General features: G+C 52.9%; 1 protein-coding gene across 7 annotated transcripts in view; it reads left to right on the top strand.

The window, feature by feature from the left end:
• The window catches only part of FLOT2 (flotillin 2), a 15,889-nt gene extending 4,551 nt beyond the window's left edge, over positions 1–11,338 (top strand). For 2 of the 7 annotated variants that reach the window (XM_027130460.1, XM_027130464.1), the window contains exons 2-11: positions 1,208–1,289; positions 4,341–4,431; positions 7,477–7,600; positions 8,050–8,168; positions 8,287–8,400; positions 8,502–8,621; positions 8,711–8,925; positions 9,337–9,520; positions 9,829–9,978; positions 10,094–11,338. In XM_027130460.1, coding sequence (XP_026986261.1) covers positions 1,208–1,289; positions 4,341–4,431; positions 7,477–7,600; positions 8,050–8,168; positions 8,287–8,400; positions 8,502–8,621; positions 8,711–8,925; positions 9,337–9,520; positions 9,829–9,978; positions 10,094–10,132 — 1,238 coding nt within the window. In that variant the 3' untranslated portion in view covers positions 10,133–11,338. Of the gene's footprint in view, positions 1–1,207; positions 1,290–4,340; positions 4,432–6,450; positions 6,542–7,476; positions 7,601–8,049; positions 8,169–8,286; positions 8,401–8,501; positions 8,622–8,710; positions 8,926–9,336; positions 9,521–9,828; positions 9,979–10,093 lie in introns of those variants that run through there. The other 5 variants (XM_027130459.1, XM_027130461.1, XM_027130462.1 and 2 more) reach the window with 4 other exon arrangements.
• Positions 11,339–20,684: the final 9,346 nt, after the last annotated feature.

The raw sequence follows: 20,684 nt of genomic DNA, 5'->3' as shown, positions 1-20,684 counted from the left end.
AAACACACACACACACACACACACACACACACACACACACACACACACACACACACACACACACCCCTGTCCTTGCCTGATACCTAAGACACTCCATGATCTGCCCTCTGCCCCTCCACCCTGCCTTGTCCCCTCCCAAGGGGCCTGAGAGACACTGTAACCCAGATATACAAAACTACGCCCTGCCCTTTGACCATGGGAGGCAAACACCCTAAGGCTTTCCTGAAAACCCCATTGTGAACGAGGAAATGATGACACCCACTGGCATTTTCCCCATTACGTTTCCTTTGAATCGTCTGTTTCTGAACATGTCTGCACTGCAAGTGAACAGCCCCTCTTGCTTTTACTGAGTTTTCTTGAACTTGTTGAGTAATTTTGGCATCAGCAGAAGGGTTTGTGACAAGAATTTCAAGAATTGATTTTTCTCGTTTCTGTATAGAGAGCTGCCGTACGTGCCCACGGCGTGAATCAGGTCGTGGCCAGGTTCAACATGCTATTTAGTTGATACACAGTTTTTCCAGGAATCACTTCCTTTTTAGGCCTTTTCCCTTTCTCTTTTCCAGTTGGTACCATGAGTTGGGCTCTGTTATGAGGCCTTGCCTTCCCCATCCACTCCCACAAGAAGAACGAATTCACTCTGAACCCCTGGGAGTAGAGAACCAGCCTCACTGTTGGACACGAGCAAGGCCCCAACCTTGGCTCAGAGTCTGTCTTCCGTTAGCCTCCCACCCGCATTCCCTCTGTGACTGCACTCACTCTGATAACAGGCGAATCGCATAGTATGACCATCATCCCAGGAAAAGGTCCCTCCTCCTAGTCTCACCTCTTTTAAGATAGGAATTTTATCTTCATCTCTGTTTCCCTAGCATGAAAAAATATTTGTTTGCCGAATGGATGGTTGAATCAAAGATGGAAGCTTTTGCATTCACTCCTGCCCACTGACCTCTCATCTGTTCTCTGAAAGCACTTACATTCTGAACTACTCATTGGCTACCCTCCTTTCTATGCAAATTGCCTGTCTACCAAACTAGATCCCAAGGCCCTTCAGGGCATACCTTCCATTTATTTGTAACCTCAGCACCTGGCACCCAGCAGTGGGAGTTGTCAAGTGTCAGAGCAGGCGAAGGCCCAGAGCTGCTGTTGGCGGCATGGAGGGTAGACAGACCCAAGAACTGACTGACCAGCAGTGGTTTGCTTTGCTCTCCAGGGGGCTGTTGCGGTTCTGACTATAAACAGTATGTGTTTGGCGGCTGGGCCTGGGCCTGGTGGTGTATCTCCGACACTCAGAGGTAAGGGCCTGGGGGCCAGCAAACCGGGCATCCTGGTGGGCAAGGGAGAAAAGGGTTTCCATCCTTACCCCCTTCACCCCACAGGTCAGCTAGAGCATCTACCACTTGCTGCCTTCCACTCTGGGGGGCGGGACCTCCTAAGAAGCAGATGAAATGGGTTACACAGGGATGCAGGAGGTCTGTCTGTGGGCACCTCCTCCTTGGTGGGTGTGCTTTTTTCCATTGAGGGCATCACTTCTGTCCCAGAGAATTCAAGCAGAATGCTAATGCCCTGATTCTAGCTCAGAGTTATTCGCGAAGCCTTCATTACACACCTGTTTGGAGTGGGTCTAAGAAGGGAAGAAGGGCTGAAGGGACCCCTTACACAAACCCTCACCTGTGCAGGCCCTGGGACAATGCAGGCAGGGCCTAAATGGCAGAGAATGGATATACAGTCTAAAGGGGCTCTGACAGCAGCGTGTTAAAGGCAAGGGGTAGGGATCTAAGGAATTGGCTCTGGGGCCGGGCAAGACGGCTCTGGACCTCCTAAATCAGTCTGGAGAGACTTACTCGGGGAAGGGAGGTTTCAGCTCCCCAGAGGGCCCACCGTCAGGCTCTACCTGCTGGCTTTCCCAGAGCCTGCCGCAGGGGTGGACTTGGCCTGGGCCTCTCCTGCCCCCTCACTGCCCACCCAGGAGGAGATGAGGCCCGGGCACCTGTCCACCAGCACCCCTTCCTGACTATGGGAGATCAGGCGAGGGGCCCAGATTCTTCCAGGCCAGGACCCAGGCAACACAGGCAGTAGAGCTGCGAAAGTGCGGGCATGTTGGCGGCGGTGGGGGTCATCTGAAGGGGAAGCAGCAGAGATTCCAGTGAAATCCCCTTCCTGGACCCCAGCCCCACCAGTCAGCAGAGAGATGCCCCATGGCCACACTGAGCTAGTGCTTGGGGCTTCAGGGAGTCTGAGGGTGTTGGCTAGTGTCAGGGGCATGGGAAGCATGTCACCGCTTTTAAACTTCACTGATTTCTCACTAACCCCCTCCACTGTTCCATCTCTCCCCGCACCTGGCCCTGCCTGAGTTGAGGGATCCCGGGGGACTCTTCTGGCCCAAGGCCAAAAGTGTCAGAGAGTAATCAGTACTGGTCACAGCTTCCTCTCAGGCGGATCCTAAGCACTCCTGAGGGGGCCAGTTGGCCTGTCAGAAGCCCTGAGGTGCCCTCCGCAGAGACACTGTCACCCCACCCCACCCGCCATGGGGCGACAGAGCATCTTGTCAAGACACCTCGACATACAGCCATGCCGAGAGAGTTTGCCATTTGCCCAGAGACCTGTCCTGCCCGGGCATCCACTGCTGGGGCAACACCCAGCAGCCCTTTCTCCACATCCATGGTCCCCGCTCTGTCTTCTTGCTCCAGGGAGCAGAGCCCCAAGACAGGAGGGCCAAGCTCCTCTGACAGCAGGCTTGGAAGTGAGGGGTGGGGGCCCTTGTCCTCATCCTAGGAAACTGATCTCCCACATCCAGGCTCAGCATCCTCCCTCTGGTCCCACTTGCTGGGTAGTCTGAGCCTGCAGCCGCTCCCCTTCCTGGGCGCTGTTTGGGGCAGCCCCTTCCCCAGCCCCTAGCCTGCTTGGGGGACATCTCCACAAGCTGGGGCCTTTATTTCCCTAGGCTGGCAGGAGCCTCTCAGGTCAGAGTAGAGGTTTCTAGCCCAGCCTCCCTTTTGAGATACTTTCCACAGCCATCCTACATGTCACCCCCCTTGGTGTCAGCCATTCTTCTCCAGAATCAGGGAAGTTCCTCCTGCTGCACTTTGCTGCCACATCCTGTCCTATCCTGAGGCCCTGATGTGGGCAGCTCTCTCTCCCTTGCCCGAGTGATTCCTCCACCTCTGGCATCTGAGCTGCAGCCTCCCTCCTTCGCTCCCTTACTCCCTCCCTCCTCCCTCTTTCCTGTCCCCCTCTCTCCTCCTTCCCCAAAAGAGAGCTTGGTGGGTTCCTGTCTGAGCTGGGTCTAGAGTCCTCTCAGACCCAAGGGTGCTATTTTTAGGGGCTCGAGTGAAGGCAACCTTTGCACATCTGCATGGCTGGAGCCCCCAGGGCAGGCACTGCGAGAGTAGAGTTGGGGGATCCACATTGCCTACTGCTCCCCGTCCCCCCAGTCCACCTGCTTCTGCTCCGTCACCTCAGCCTCCCTCCTCCCTTCCTCTGGTGTAAGGAACCTTCCATGCTGTCCACAGCCTGGCCTCCGCCTGGCCCAGCACCCTGCACACACTCTCACACACGCTGCCCTAGGAAGGCCCAGCTGGGGGGGGGCCAGGTAGCTTTGAAGCACTTGGTTTCCTTTGCCATGACTCTGTGCTGTGCCCAGCTCTAGAAATTCCAAAGTGAACGACTCCGTTGTCTCCCAGTTGTTGTTCCTGTGACTATCCTGGCAGGGGCGCACTTTCTGCCCCAGCCTTCCTTGACACACCCTTCCCCCTGATCAGAAAATCCGAAAATCGAGGGAGGGGGCTTTTCTGGCCCTAAATTGCCTTCTTAGTGATATGAAGCACAGGCCTTGAGGGTTTGTGCCCCCAGCAGGATTCAGTATTTTCTGTGGCTCATTAATCCCCAGAGTGGCCTCCCCCGCCAATTCTGGAAACACAGGTTAGCCTGTGTCCGGAGGGTGGAGCTGAGGCTGTCTCCCAGATTGTGCCAGGAATCTCCTGGGAAAGTGAGGTGGTGGGTAACCCAGGTGCCCTATGCACAGGCCTCCCAACCTCAGGTCACAGGCCCAGGGCATTGGCCGACTTTTCCTCCAGCCCAGTAGCTCCTCACTGGAAGGGTATGGGGGCTAGAGAAGAGACCCAGAGGCCTCAGGCCAGCAAGGGGGTGTCTCTGTCCCCCTACGCCCCTAGGCTGAGCTGGCAGCGGGGGGGGGGGGGGGGGAGCTGAAGTGCTAAGAGCAGCCCCGCCCCACCCCCCAGGCGTCAGGCTTTGGGTGCTTGTCTGGTAACCACTGTGTGTGTTTGCTGTGTCCCCTCCTACCCCTTCCTGTCCCTACCTCTCCCCACCCCCTGGCTGCTCCTCAGACTGTCTCTGGAGGTTATGACCATCCTGTGTCGCTGTGAGAATATTGAGACGTCGGAGGGGGTCCCGCTATTCGTAACAGGGGTTGCACAGGTAATAACCCACCTGCTTCCCTCCTCTGTGTCTAACCTTCTCTCTTCCTGCCCTGCGGGGCCTGGCAGGCAGGCGCCGGATGGACTCCACTTCTGAGAGTGTGCCTCTCTCCCCTCTGCTCCCACCTCTGCTGCTCTGGGTGGCAGGATGGATCCCTACAGATCCCCAACTCCCTTGCCCTCGCTCACTGGGGCTGCTAGCGGGGAAAGGGCGAGGGCTTCTGGAAGCTCTGCCCAAGCCTGCCAGTGGGGGTCCTTGGATGACAAGCCTAAATTGGGAGTAAGTTGAGGCAGGAGACACAGGCCCTCTAGTGACAGAGCTGGGCTGTCTGGCCGGAGGGTTCCGGCCTAACGACTCCTACAGAAGTCGTAGCCCTCCAGGCACCACGGAGCCCCTTGCCAGCCCCTGCTCCAGGCTGACACCTCAGTGTCAAGCCCTAGTCCTCCCTGCAGGGCCAGGAGATGCGTCCCAGGGGGAGTTCTGTTCACCCCGCCACTTGACGCCCCCCAATTTCCTGCCCCTAATTTGTGTTGAGGGACCTTTGAGCAGATCTCTTGTCACCAGACTTCAGCTTCCGCATCTGTGAAATGGGGAGAATTACGCCCTCCCTGTGCCTTGTAGGAATATTGGAAAGGCGAGTAGAACAATATGAGGGCGCTTTGGGATTTTCAGGGAAGAAGTGCTAGAGGAACCCCATCTGTACCATGAACACGATCTCATGATCTCACTTGGAAAAGCAAGTGACCTGCTGTCTCACTCCTCACTGCCACGCAGCCGTATCTATGAAACCCTTTCTTGAGCAAGGGCGTTGAGCAACTCCAAGTGCTTCCTTCATGACATGCAAGTTCCCATCTTCATTGCTTCATTCACCAGCTCCCTGTTGAGCACCTTGTCAGCTCCAGGCACTGAGGAGGCAGCGATGAACATCAGAAAACCCCTGGCTTCTCAGAGCCTGCATGCTGGCAGGTCCCCAGGCTGGAAGAGACCTACATGTCACCTTACCCATCCCCTTCCCTCTCATGAAATTGTCTTCCAGCTTCTCAGGCAAAACCCCGGCACCACCACACCGTTCCTCACCCATCGTGTTATCCCTAATGGGAAGGGGACTGTCCCCATCGCACCCACCCCTGTAGCCACAGGAGGGAAGGCCTCAGGGCAGAGGCCTGAGAAGAAGCTCAGAGCACCTTGTGTGGAATGAGTAGGGCCCAGGCCTCTCTCGACCCGCTTCCAGAGCAGCCTCATCTCCCTCCAAACCCACGTTCTACTTGAAACGGCTGCAAACGCCCAGGTCCCTTTTCAGCTGGGTGCTGTGGACCCTCGAGGACTCAGGTTGTCTGGGCAGAACAGCTCTTTGTAGGATTAGTGCTCCCTGGCCAGGAAGCTCTAGTGTGACCCCAGCCCTTTCTCCTGCTGGCCCACCTGGTCCCAACCCCAGAGGGTGGGCTTCAAGTCCTAGCCTGTTGCCAGGTAGAGGGACCAGGCCGGGATTCCCGCGCAGGGGGCAGACTCCCAGCGTGCCAGGCTACACGGCAGAGCTTTCTCAGCAGCCTCCTGGGGCATCCCAGGGTGTGAGCAGACCCAGGGAACAGGTGATGGCATCCCTGGACGGCCCGCACAGCACGGCCTAGAGGACCAGCATTGACATGCTGTCCCAGGACACACACACAACTACATCTGTAGACTCTGCCCACCCCCGATCCTCCAGCCCAGACCACCCACAGCCAATTCTCCTCTGCTTCCCTTTCCCACTCCTCCAGCCAGGCTGACCTGAGCAGAGGACACGTGTGCACGTGGGTAGCACACTCCACTCCTTCCTGTGAGCCCTCTGCACCCCACCCCCTGCCTGCTTTCCCACCCATCTCCTCCTCACATGCTCCCTGCTCTGACCCCTTAGAGGGTCCTCCCCCGCAGCAGGACCCCTGGCCCATCCCAGCCGGAGCAGTGAGGTGTCGCACTCTTTCCCCGCACCCCAGGCCCTGGGCCCCCAGACCCATGTCCCTGTTTTGCGTTTCTTGGCAGGATTTCCCTAGAGATTATGACGTTGCAGCCCCGCTGCGAGGACGTAGAGACGGCCGAGGGGGTAGCTTTAACTGTGACGGGTGTCGCCCAGGTATAGTAACTCAGCAGCCCCGCGCATGTCCGTTGAGCTGCCTCGTCCCCATGCTGGGGTTTGGGGGGGAGGAGGAGAGGACGGCAGCCAGGGGCAGTCTCCCTCCAGCGCCCCTGCCCCCGCCCCCCCTGCCAAGAGTGTCATCGCCACTGGAACGCACTCGGCCTCTTGGCCGCCCAGCAGGACTAACAAACACCCCTTCTCTCCCCAGCGGGCCCACGGAGGACAGAACCAGTGCTGAGAACTCCTGTCTCACTAACCCCACCCTGTTCTTTGCAGGTGTCAGAAATGCCAAGCCCCAGAATCCAAGCCTTCCCTGTTCCCTGGGTAGGGGGCTGCAGGTGGGGACCAGAGGGCGAGGCCACGTGAGGCAGGGGAGCTCTGGAGTCAGAGGCCGCGTTATCTTCCCAGCTCAGTGCCTGGCCAAGGGGCTTCCTGCTCTCCAGAAGCCCACACAGGGCAGGTTCAGCCATGTTCTAGGCCTCTGGTGAGGGGGTTGTCGGCTTAGTGCCTTGGGAGAGAAAGGCAGGAGGATGCCCACCCTCGGTGGCGGACCCCGGACCTGTCTCCTGCCCTGTCCCGGCTCTCTTTCCTAGTCTGTCTGTCTGTCTGTGCCCCTATTGCTCATTCTCCTTTTTGCAGAGACCTGCAGGCTGAGGGGCAGAGAGTGGACTGGAGGGGTAGTGGGGAGCCCCAAATGCCCAGGAGAGAGGCCATGGCAGGGCCTGGGGCTGCCAGTGAAGATGAAGCTTCTCAGTATGAGTTCCTCCTGTCTTCTCCACACTGGAGGCCTCAGACAGACTCCACCCCCTCCCAGCCCCTAGGCCTCCAGGTCCTGAAAAGGAGGGAAGGGGTACCATCACCATCCTCCTGGGTCTGGGGCCTCCGTCTGCCTCCCTCCAGCCTGGCTCAGGCGCCTCTGTGACTACCGGCAGGTGAAGATCATGACCGAGAAGGAGCTCCTGGCCGTGGCCTGCGAGCAGTTCCTGGGCAAGAGTGTGCAGGACATCAAGAACGTCGTCCTGCAGACCCTGGAGGGGCACCTGCGCTCCATCCTCGGTGAGGCCCTGCCCAGCCCAGGGACCCCTCTGCTGCCTTCAAGGAGCCTCACAGTGTCCCCAGGCCATGGCCAGGGAGGGGACAGGGCGAGCAGGGGGTTCTGTCTGTCAGTCCCACTGAGAGGCTTCTAGCTGAAAAGCTGATACCTTTTCCGTCAAGTATTTCCTTTCAAAACATGAGGTGACTTGAGTGAAGAGGAGGGCATTGAAGTAGGGGGGCAGCGGCTGCCAGTCTGGTCAGGCACCTGGTGCTGCTTGGGACACTTTTCCTCATCCTGCCTGGACCCTGCAGGAGGAGGCTCAGTGTTAGACACTGTTAAGAAGAAACCAAGGAAGACCCAGCTCTGACCGCGTGACCCCTGCTATACTCAGACCTCCGCCTGCATGCCTCCTCCCTTTCCCAGCTGGCTGGGCCCCTGGGGAGCCAGCCCACGATGCTTCTGCCCTCAGGGACCCTGACAGTGGAGCAGATCTATCAGGATCGGGACCAGTTTGCCAAGCTGGTGCGGGAGGTGGCAGCCCCCGACGTCGGCCGCATGGGCATCGAGATCCTCAGCTTCACCATCAAGGTGCAGTGTGATGGGAAGCCTGTGGCCTCTGCGTCCATCCGGGAGTGGGGAGCTTGGCCAGAGGAGAACCTTTATGCCTCTGACTGTTCCCAGGGATGACTCGCCCTTCCCTCCCCAGGACGTGTATGACAAAGTGGACTATCTGAGCTCCCTGGGCAAGACGCAGACCGCTGTGGTACAGAGAGATGCCGACATCGGAGTGGCCGAGGCTGAGAGGGATGCAGGCATCCGGGTATGTGGGCTTTCCTTCCCAGCCCCAGGGACAAGGAGCTCAGGGGTGGTGGGACCACGGTTGCTCAGGGGACCCTGAGCACCTGCCCCTCCTGCTCCCAGGAAGCCGAGTGCAAGAAGGAGATGCTGGACGTGAAGTTCATGGCAGACACCAAGATCGCCGACTCCAAGCGAGCCTTCGAGCTGCAAAAGTCAGCCTTCAGCGAGGAGGTCAACATCAAGGTGAGAAGCCGTAGGGCATCCCGAGTTGGGGCTCAGGGCCCAGGACTTGGCAGCCAGCCTCTGACATGCTGACCACACTCCCGCCCCAGACGGCTGAGGCCCAGCTAGCTTACGAGCTACAAGGGGCCCGTGAGCAGCAGAAGATCCGGCAGGAAGAGATTGAGATTGAGGTCGTGCAGCGCAAGAAGCAGATTGCAGTGGAGGCGCAGGAGATCCTGCGCACAGACAAGGAGCTCATAGCCACAGTGCGCTGCCCCGCCGAGGCCGAGGCCCACCGCATACAGCAGATCGCCGAGGGCGAGAAGTAGGTGTCGCTGGGGCCCGGGCTGGGGGATTAGTCCAGCTCCTCTGCCACCCATGCACTCCCTCCACTCCTGACCGAGCTTGGGGGCCCCTTCTCCCCCACTGTGAAGTAGGAGTGACCCGCCTCCCCCACGGGATTGTTGTTAGGAAGACTGAATTAGATGTAGGAGGTTTAAGGGCCTGGTATGGTGCCTGGCACAGAGGGCACCTCTGCTTGGTCCCCTCTCTCATTTGCATCTGGGAGCCAGTGCCCTCTCCTTGGCCAGATCCAGAAGGCCAGGGCACCCCCCTCTCGTGGGTCCCCCACCCCTGACACCTGCCAAAGCAGAGGCTCGGGGTTTGTTGGCCCCCAGGCAAGGCTGGAGGGGCCCCCGGCACTTCCCACTGATCCTGCCCACCCGGGCTCCCCCAGGGTGAAGCAGGTCCTCTTGGCACAGGCAGAGGCTGAGAAGATCCGCAGAATCGGGGAGGCGGAGGCAGCAGTCATCGAGGCGATGGGCAAGGCGGAGGCTGAGCGGATGAAACTCAAGGCTGAGGCCTACCAGAAATACGGGGACGCAGCCAAGATGGCCTTGGTGCTGGAGGCCCTGCCCCGGGTGAGGCTCCCACCCCAGCCTGGGACTGGCTGGGCAAGCGCTGGACTTCTCTGGACTTTGTCCGTAACACAGCGACAGGCTGGCTGGGAGGGTTAAATTGGGGAGTACTCAGCAGTGGGGAGAGAACCCCACAACAGGCATAGGCTCATCCCTAACCCACTGGGCCATCTGACCATGAATTGCAAATGAAGGCCACCCAGGCTACACTGGGATTGGGTGAGGTAGAGACGGGAGGGAGAGATGCTGGACAGGGCAGGTGGATGGAGTCTGAGTACCAACCAGCTCCCCTCCCGCCCCCCGCCTCCTAGATTGCTGCCAAAATCTCCGCCCCCCTGACCAAAGTCGATGAGATTGTGGTCCTCAGTGGGGACAACAGCAAGGTGACCTCAGAGGTGAACCGACTGCTGGCCGAGCTGCCTGCCTCTGTGCACGCCCTCACGGGCGTGGACCTGTCTAAGGTGGGTGTCTAGCCATCTGCGGTGGGTTGCTGGGCAGCCCAGTGGACTGGCCCAGGCGGAGCGGCCGGTTGGGGGCCCCGGAACCAAGGCCTCATGGCATCTCCCATCCTTGCAGATACCGCTGATCAAGAAGGCCACCGGTGCACAGGTGTGAGGTCCCGAAGGCTCACACCGTTCAGCAGCCACCGCCCCCTCTTCAGCACCCGTTTTAGTACCACAGGGACAACGGGAACGTTACTGACTCTGGTGCCTTATTTTGTAGGGACCAGGAGTGCTGCGTGTTCAGGCCTCTGGCTGTCTTCCCTTCTCCCCTGTCTCTGTCTGTCTACATCCTCTTCTCCTCTACCCCACACCCTCATTTTCACTGCCACATTTGTCTGGTTTGTCTCTTCCGCCCTTATCTTCCTGTACATTTCTTCCTTTGTCTGTTTGTCTTTTTCTCTCCCCTCTCCTCCCATCCTCTACACACATCATGTAGTTTAGGCTGAAGATGTTGAGTATAGTCATTGTCTGTCTGTTGGGGGGTGGCCCTGCTGCTCCTCAGAATCCTGGTGCCTTGAAGTTTTCTGTGCATCTGTCCATCCCCCCTGTGGCCCCAGCCAGAGCTTCAGCATGGGTGCAGGGATTCTGGGTAGGACGGCCACCCTGCCCTCTCCTGGCCTGGTCCCTGCCCCCAGGAAGCCCCCAGCCTCGCACACTCTGGCCCTTCTCGGCCCAGGTTATCTGTGGCTGCAGGCCCAGGGCCAGCACCATTCACTAACCCCGTGCCCAGCCCCAGGCCTGCTCTCATACCTTACCTCTTTCTCCCCCGCCCAGGGGCACGGAGGGAAGGCCTCCTGTGTAGAGCAGCTCCCTCAGTTTACTACTGCCTTAGGAGGCCCCTGCTTGTGCTCAGGGAAGTCCCGTTCATGGACATGTCCCTACTAGGTGGAGTGGGGCTTGGTCCCAACTCTGCTAAGCCCTTCTGGGATCAGGATCTAGCCCTTCTGGAGACTAGAAAGTGTAGAGACCCTCTTCCTACCAGGGCTGTACTGTCCTGGGTGTCGGGCTGGGCCCTTCCAGTGGGCAAAGCTATGGTACCCTATACAGACTCCACACCCCTTGTGCCAGCTTCCTTCCTGGCCAGAGTGACTAGGTTCCAGCCATGGGGAAGCAGCCCAGTCCTCTGTATCCTTGCTCCAGTGGAGGCAGAAGAGCCCAGGACCCAAGCATCCTGTGGTCCCAGTCCCCCACCCCTTGCCCTGCCCCAGCCTGTGTAGCCGTTCCTGCATGTGGATGCTGCATGTGTGGTCTGGGGCTTGGACGCTGCACTGCCCCGCTGCCCGTCCCTTCTGGTGAAATAAAGATCTGGTTATGCCCACACCCTGTATTGTGTCTTTTGTGAGGGGAGAGACTGGGAAGCAAGGACCAACCAGGTCCCCCACTCCCTACACCCCTTCAGCCTGAAAGCTGCACTTTGCCTGTTCTTCCCCACCCTAGCCACTGGGGGGCACCAGCACCCAGGCCATGCCCCGTTAGCATCCTAGAGCAGGGCCGCCATCACCCAGGTGCTGAAGCTAGACCTGAGGCCAGGGAGACCTGGCTCCACTGCAGACAGAAGACGGAAGGGGCTACCAGGTTCACTGCACCCCTGCCCATCCTGAGCCCCACTCGGTAATGGAGACTGTTTCTCAAGAGCGTGAGCCCTGGAGTCAGACTGCTTGGGTTTAAATTTTAGTTCTGTTGTTCATCACCTGTGGAATCTTGGGCAGGTAGCTTCATCTTTCTGGGCTTCAGTATTTGTATTCATTTTACAAATTTAATGCTTCCTATGTGCCAGGAATTGTCCTAGATGCAGGGGAGACTGCAGTGAATAAAACCAATCCCTAGCTTTTAGAGCTTACATTCAGGTGGGGGGAACAAAATAAGAAAAACTAGATACACACTATGTTAGATAATGGTATGTGCTAAGGAGGAAAATAAACAGGGAAAGGAATAGGAAGTTCAGGAGGGTGTTGAAACTTTAGTGTGAGGAGGGCCTCATTGAGAAGGTAGCACTGAGGAAAGCAAAGGAATGAGTCATGCAGATATCAGAGAAGAGCTTTCTGTCCAGAGCCTCTGACACGGAAGTGTGTCTGGCATGACTGAAAAACCAGTAAGGAGGTCAGTGTGTTTGGAAGTGAGTGAATGAATGAGCAGTGGGGTGAGTGGTGGGAGATGAGGTCAGGATGGAAACCTGTTTCTGGTTCATGTAGAATCTTAATGGGGCCTATTTTTGCCTTTGCTCCGAGATGGGAAACCACTGAAGGTCTTCAAAAGAGAAGTGATGTGATCTGACACATGTAAAAAGATCATTCTAGGCACGAGACAATCCAAGGGAGACAGGAAAATCTTTTCCAGAAATGGTGGAACAACTGAGTCTAAATGAGAAAAAAATTGGGACTTCCCTGGTGGTCCAGTGATTAAGACTCCGAGCTTCCAACGCAGGGGGCGAGGATTCAATCCCTGGTTGGGGAACTAAGATCCCACATGCTGCGCAGCAAAAATACATAAATAAATGAGAAAAAAATTGAGTCACAAGCCCTACCTCATTCCATATATTGATACAAAAACTAGTTTGAGATGGATCATAGATCTAATGTAAAAAATCAAACCATAATGCTTATAAGACAAGAGGGAAATGTTTCTGTGACCTTCGCACAGGCAAGATTTCTTAGGACAAAAACAACAAAAATAAAGCACTAACCATAAAGAAATTAGACCATCAAAATAAGTCTCTGTTCATCAAAAGAAACTTAAAGTGAGAAGGCAAGCATAGTCCGAAAAAACATTTACAGTATGCGTTTCTAACAAAGGGCTTGCATCTCATTTAAAAAGAGCTCCCAGGGCTTCCCTGGTGGCGCAGTGGTTGAGAGTCCTCCTGCCGATGCAGGGGACACGGGTTCGTGCCCCGGTCCGGGAAGATCCCACATGCCGCAGAGCGGCTGGGCCCGTGAGCCATGGCTGCTGAGCCTGCACATCCGGAGCCTGTGCTCCGCAATGGGAGAGGCCACAACAGTGAGAGGCCCGTGTACCACAAAAAAAAAAAAAAAAAAGAGCTCCCAGGGACTTCCCTGGCAGTCCAATGGTTAGGACTCTGCGATTCCAGTGTCGTGGGCCCCGGTTCGGTCCCTAGTCAGGGAACTAAGATCCCACAAGCGGCTGGTGTGGCAATAAATAAGTAAATAAAAAGAGCTCCCACAAATCAATAATAGAAACACAACACAATACGAACGTCACTCTTAATGCTCTGCTGAAAATAGAATGGAGAGGGACAGTTGCTTCTTACCTGTATTGCAATAATACAGGTGAAATATGGTGATGACTTGGACCAATGGGGGCTGGTGAGAAGCACTCAGATTCTGGATCTATTTTGAACTAACCAGAGTTGCTGACATTGGGTATAAGAGAAAAAGAGGGGAAAGAAAATGCCCTCAGTATGCCATGTTCATGAATGTAAAGACAGTATTACGGGGACTTCCCTGGTGGTCCAGCACTTCCACTGCAGGGGGCACGGGTTTGATCTCTGGTCGGGGAACTAAGATCCTGCATGCCACACAGTGCGGCCAAAAAAACAAACAGATTCAGTATTGCAAAGATATAATTTCTCCCAAATTGGTCTATAGGTTCAATATAATACCAATCAAAATCCCAAGAGATTTTAAATTGACAGACTAATTCTGAAGTTATGGGGAAATGTCAAAGGACCAAGAATAAGCAAGACAAGCTTGAAAAAGACTAAAGTCGGAAGATTCGAACTATCAGATGTCAAGACTTTTAAAGTTTTAGTAATCAAGACAGTGTGATACTGGCACTTGGTAGACCAATGGAATAGAACAGAAAGTCCAGAAAAAGACCCACACTTGTTTTATGACAAAAGTGGCAATGCAGAACTGTGGGGAAAAGACAGTCTTTTCAATAAACGATACTGGATATCTGGGGGGGTGGGGATGGTTCTTGACCTTGAACCTCACACTGTACATGAAATCACTTCCAGATGGGTTGTGGATCTAAATGTTAAAAGTAAAACTGTAAAACATATAGAAAATAACAGAATATCTTCATGACCTTAGGATAATCAAAAAAGTTTTTTAAACAAGTCAAAACTCAATAACTATAAGAGCAGAAATTCCCTGACGGTCCAGTGGTTAGGACTTGGCACTTTCACTGCAGTGGCCTGGGTTCAATCCCTGGTCAGGGAACTAAGGTCCCGCAAGTCTCGAGGTGTGGCCAAAAATAATAAAAATAATCAAGAATATCTGTTTATCAAAAGACATACTAATCTCCAGGGAATTATACTGAGCAAAAAAGATCAGTACCAAAATGTTACATACTACATATATGATTCCAATTATATAACTTTTATTTTTAATTGTGGTAAATTACACATAACATAAAATTTACCATCTTAACCAATCTGAAGCCTACATTTCAGTGGTAGTAAGTACATTTATATTATTATGTAACCATCACCACCATCCATCTCCCAGAACTCTTTGTATTTTGTAAAACTGAAACTCTACCCATTCAACAATAACTCCCCATTCTTCCTTGTCCCTGGTCCCTGGCAACCAACGACCTACTTTCTGTTTCTATGCATTTCACTACTATCCATTCCTCACATAAGTGAAATCATAAAATATTTGCCTTTTTGTGACTGGCTCCTTTCACTTAGTATAACATCCTCAACGCTGAATAACATCCCATTGTATATATTCACCACATTTTGCTTATCCATTCATCTGTTAATGGACACTTGGATTGCTTCCATGTTTTAGCTATTGTTTTTGTTTTGTTTTGTTTTGTTTTGTCCCCCCCCCCCCCCTCCCCCCCCCACCCCCCCACCCCCCCCACCCCCCCACCACCAGGGATTGAACTCGGGCCCTCAGCAGTGAAAGCTCCGAGTCCTAACCACTGGACTACCAGGGAACCCCTATTTCTAATTTTTTGAGGAACTATATTTTTTTCCACAGCAGCTGCACGATTTTATATACCCACCACCTACCAACAGTGTACAAGTGTTCCAATTTCTCCACATTCTCACCATTCTCACTTGTTCTTTTCTTTCTTTCTCCCTTTCTTTCTTTCTCTCTCTCTCTTTTTTTTTTTTTTTTGGTAGTAGCCATCCTAATGAGTGTGAGTTATATATAACATTTTTGAAATGACAAAATTTTAGAAATGGAGAACAGATTAGTGGCTGCCAGCGGTAGGAACAGGGGTGGGTGTGGTTATAAACATCAGGGATCCTTGTACTGGAACTGTTCAGTAACTTTATCGTGGTGGATACATGTACATACACACGTGATGAAATTGTGTAGAACTTAATACACTTACATAAGTGAGCACAAGCAAAACAGGAAATCTGAATAAAATTGGTAAATTATATCAATGTCAACATCCTGTGATATTTGGCTGTGGTTATGATATTACTCTACAGTTTTGCAAAACGTCACCAGTGGAGAAACTGGGCAAAGTGTGGAAGGGACCTCTGCATATTATTTCTGACAACTGCATGTGAATCCACAATTGCCTCAATAAAAATTTCAATTAATAAGCACACACACACACTCACACACAAGGACCCATGGAGAATATGAGAAGGCAAGCCTCAGAAACATGGGAAAAGATATTTATAATACATATATCTGGGGGGAAAATGTAGCACTCAGAATATACTTTGCAAATCAAGAAGGGAAAAGACAGATAACCCAAAAGAAAAAGAGAAATGATGGCTCAAGCACTGCACAGAATGGCCAATAGATGCATGAAAACATGTATGGCAAAGATAGTGGCAAAGACAGTGGCAACAATATTTTCTATTCTACATGTCCCTCTTACAGTGTGACTTTGACAGTCCTTCCAATTAGAGGTGGAGACTATGCCCCATTCCCTTGAAACTGAGTGGACTTTTGTGGCTATTTAGGTCAATAGAATACGGCAGAAGTGATAGTATATGACTTCCAAGGCTAGCTCATAGAAGACAATGCATCTTCCACTTTATTTGCTGGAATAGTCTGTCTTTAAGTCTTCAGCCACTGTGTAAGCAGTCTGACTGTGCTGTGAGGAAGCCCAAGCAGGCAGACCACATGGATAGGCCCTGAGCTACATGAAGAGAGAGGGATGCCCGGCCAGCTCCCAGCTCTCCCAGCCCCCATCTGACTTCATCTGCATGAGAAACCCCAAGCCAGTTCTGCACAGCAGACCTCCTGAAATCCTGACTTCCAAAACTGTGCAAAGTAGGAAAAGGACTGTTGTGTAAGCTTCTAAGTTTGGGGATGATTTGTTACATAGCAATGGATAATGGGAATAGCATGCATAACTTCATTAGTCATCAGGGAAGTCCAAATTCTGACCGGAACAGATATCACTGCACATCCACCAGAATGACTAAAATGGAAAAGAGTAACAATACCAAGTGTAGGGGAGGATGTGGAGCAACTGGAAATTTCACACACGGCTGGAAGAGATGTCAGTACAACCACTTTGAAAACCTGTTTGATGGAATATAGTACCTACACCTGAACATAAGCATGCCCTTTGACCCAACCATTCCACGCCCAGCAGAGATACACACACATGTATGTACAAGAATAATGAGAGTTCCCTGGTGGCCTAGTGGTTGGGATTCTGGGCTTTCACTGCCATGGCTCGTGGCAGCGTGGTAAAAAAAAGAATCTTCATGGCAGCGTTATGAATAACGGCCCTCAAACTCAAACAATCCAAATGTTTACTAATGGTAGAATGAATGAAGTGTAGAGTTTTCATGAAAGTGAATACTGTGCAGTAATGAAAATAAACCAATTACTGATCCATACAACAACTTGAATGAGTCTTGCAAACATAATGTTGAGCTAAAATGATACACAGCACATCATTCCATTATACAACATCCAAAAAAGCAGGCAAAGCTAATCTATGGTGTTAGAAGGCAGGATAGAAGTCACCTTTGGAGAGAAAGAGGTGGGTTAGAGAGAGAGGATGCACCTGGGAAGGTGGTGTTTCTCGACCTGGGTGGTTCTTACTTGGGTGTGTTCACTTTGTGATAATTCACTTATGAGTTTGCTGGGGTTTTTTCTTTCTTTTCCTTTTTTTTGGCGCCACGCAGCTTGCGGGATCTTAGTTCCCTGACCAGGGCTCAGAGTCCTAACTACTGGACCACCAGGAATTCCCAATTTTTTGAATATATATATATATACACACACATATATATTGTACTTCGGTAAAAAGTTAATTCAAGAATAAATTGTCGGGCTTCCCTGGTGGCGCAGTGGTTAAGAATCCGTGTGCTAATGAAGGGGACACAGGTTCGAGCCCTGGCCCGGGAAGATCCCACATGCCACAGAGCAACTAAGCCCGTGCGCCATAACTACTGAGCCTGCGCTCTAGAGCCCGCGAGCCACAGCTACTGAGCCTGCACGCCTAGAGCCCATGCTCCGCAACAAGAGAAGCCACGACAATGAGAAGTCCATGCACCACAACAAAGAGTAGACTCCACTCGCCGCAACTAGAGAAAGCCCACGCACAGCAACGAAAACCCAACACAGCCAAAAATAAAAACGAATAACTAGATTTTAAAAAGCGAAAAAAGAATAACTTGTCTCAGTGGGTGTATATATATTCCAAACTTATCAAATTGTGCATTTTTAATACGTGCAGTTTATGGTCAATCATACCTCAATAAAGTATTTTTAAAAGTTGAAAAAAAAAAGGATAAGTTGCCTCCAAGGCTTTTTGGCTGATCTGGAAGAATGGAGCTGCTATTTACTGAAATGGGAAAAACAGTTGAAGGAGCAGATTTGAGGTGGGATCAGGGACCTCGGTTTTGGACATGTTAAGTCTAAGGTGCCTATTAGAGAAATTTGCCAACTAGGAGGTTCACTTTACAAGTTAGTTTTGGGGAGAGGTCTGGCCTGGACACATGGATTAGGGAGTCACCGGTGTGTAGACAGTATTTAAAGCCATGGGACGAGATGAGATCAACGAAGGAATGAGTGCAGGTGTAAAGAGAAGAGGTTCAAGGATTGAGCCTGGGGCCGTCTATAGTGAGGGTTATTATAAGGACTAAATGACATAGCTCAGGTTCGCATCAAACATGACATTTCATGAGCGCTTAGCATGTAGGAGCTGGTATGATTTGCTTGGTAGCTGGCTTATAAAGCCCTCTTGCAGGCATTTCTTTTTTTTTTTAACAGCTTTATTGGAGTATAATTGCTTTACAGTAGTGTGTTAGTCTCTGCTTTATAACAAAGTGAATCAGCTATACATATACATATAGGCATTTCTTTTCTTTTTTTCAGATTTTAATTTTATTTTCCAACTGATTACTAAAATGATGTATATGTTGTACTCATTTAATCCCTGAGTCAACCTGTGAAAAGAGCTACTGCCCTCCATTTTATGAAATAACTGAGGCTCACGGAAGTGGAGAAACTTACCCGAGGTCACACAGGGTCTGAGCCGGAACCAGGACTGCAAGCCAGATGCCCAGACTCTGAGGCTCCTGCTCTTTTCACTACTTCCTGTTGACTTTCAGGAAATGGAGGCCTGGGTGGCCGCCCTAGGACCTAAGTAGGATATGGTCCCGGTTCGCCTTAGCGTCAGGGACAGTGGCTAGCCAGAGGAGACGACCAGAGGGGCCTGGGAAAAGGCAAGGGTCTTGCTGAAAGAGGCTTGAAGGATGCTGGAGGCGGGGAAGGGGCAATGATCTGGAGGGAGGCTGAGGCATCAGCACCTGTGTTAAAGCCAATGGACTCCGAGAGTGGGGAGAACAAGGCCTCGTTCCCTGAGCCTGGAACCAGCCTCAGGAAGGGCTGAGGGCCCAGCACAGAGGGGGTTAAGCACCCTGGAACCTTTGCCTGGGGTGGGGGTGGACGCAGAGGACTGTCTGGAGGAGCCTCTTCTGGCCTGATAATCCAGGCTGCCTATCTCTTTCACAGCAGCTGTGAAGCAGACAGGTTGTCCTGGCAGGGAGGGAGGGAGGTAAAGCCCTGCTGATGGCGGGAAGGATTTGAGGAGGGAGGGACACCCAGACTCCCTGGAGATCCTTTCCTACCTAACAGCTACCTTCAGTGCTGTGCCAGGAGATGGGAGCGGGCATGGCCCGAGTCTGGACATGGGGGCTGACCAAGAGAACAGGAACTGGGAGCTGATGAACAGATCTAGGAAGGTGTGGGTTGGAAAGTTTCTATTTCTGCCTCAATATGAGCCTGGGCAGGTGTGCGCTCTCACGCACACCTGGCAGGTATTTGAGTGAGCACACGGCCCCCTCCCCCTCCACCCTGGGGAGGATGAGTAGGAAAAGCCCATGGCAAAGCCAGAAGGGAAGGAGCCTGGCATTTGCTGAGCTCCTGTTACATATGAGCCAGTCCCTAAGTTAGAAACTGTCACCTCTACTGTCTCATTTCATCTGTACCACAATCATGAAAAAGATGGCATTTAAGCCCATTTTACTGATAAGGAAGCTGGCACTCCAAGAGCAGGCAGGGCCCAGGCCCACTCAGCCAGCTGTGATAGAGCCCGGGCTCTGACAGGTCCAAAGCCATGCTTTTCCCTTCTGGCTCTGAGTCTATCCTGGGCCGGTGGTCTGGAAAAAAAGCAAGACCTCTAAGGCATGACTCCTGAACTGTACAGGTTGAGGCTCTGGTTCAAGCCTCAGCTGGCCTGGCCTGTGATTCCAGGGCGTGTGAGCTCCATACGAGGGCCTGGCTCGTGAGCCGCAGGAGGTCAGAGAATGCAGAGCATTGTTGCTGGGTTGCAGTTGGCCAAGAGCAGGTGTGGAAGAGGCTTAAAAAGGGGTGAGACGGGTGGGAGTATCTGAGGAAGCAGAAGCAAGGAGGGAATCCCGACTCCATTGGGAGCTTCCCACGTACTCTTTCACTGAGTCTTCCCGAGGTCAGCCCCATTTTAGAGACGAGGAGACCAAGGCTCAGAGAGATGAAGCAAGCGATGTGGTCAGAATCACATTACTGGTAGGTGGCAAAGCTCGGGTCTGATTCCATTGCCTCTGAAACTTTCTAAGGCCCCACAGAGACACGCACAAGATCAACCTCATTTCATAGCAGGTTTGTGCACAGAGCTTGGGATCTGGAGTTTAGAGAGCAGAGCTGTAGTCTTGCCTCTTTTCCTGGTTACTGTGTGACCCAGGGTCATGAGTTTCCTCCCAGAGCTTCAGTTTCTGTTATAAAATTGGCATGCAGTCATCTTTCGGAAACTGATGGACGTTGGCAAGGCCCCCAGAGAAGCCATTGCTATGACCCGCGGCACCTGAGTTCATTGCTCAAATCGTGCCCTTGCTCATGGGGCCAACAGGAATAGAGCGTGTAAGGGGATGTGTTGAGAACGGGAGTACACGCTGGTCACTGTCTGCAAGGCATCTGTTCAGTGTAAGGCTTTCTCTGAGCATCTCCCAGGATAAGGCCCATGAAGGGTGCTGGGGCCATAGAGAAGAATCCGAAAAGGTGCCTGCTCATGGAGCCGCTGGGGACAGATAAGGGATCAGATGAATTCTCACAGGGTGATAAGGAGAACAGGGAAGGTCCAAGCCTAGACACAGGAGCAAGTGTCAGGGAGGGTTAGGAGAGGCTTCCCAGGCCAGTCATGACGAAACCAAGCCGGGAGGAAAGGCGCTCGCCAGCGTAATCTCTGACGAAGCCCCAGGTCGTGAGCCCCAATCTACCACACGGAGAGTA

Source organism: Aethalodelphis obliquidens, unplaced genomic scaffold (assembly GCF_003676395.1).
Source record: "Aethalodelphis obliquidens isolate GAN/ISIS:26980383/991018 unplaced genomic scaffold, ASM367639v1 scaffold38, whole genome shotgun sequence".
Classification (NCBI taxonomy): Eukaryota; Metazoa; Chordata; class Mammalia; order Artiodactyla; family Delphinidae; genus Aethalodelphis; species Aethalodelphis obliquidens.
Note: the sequence above shows the minus strand (reverse complement) of the source record. Positions and strands in the feature narration are given on the sequence as shown.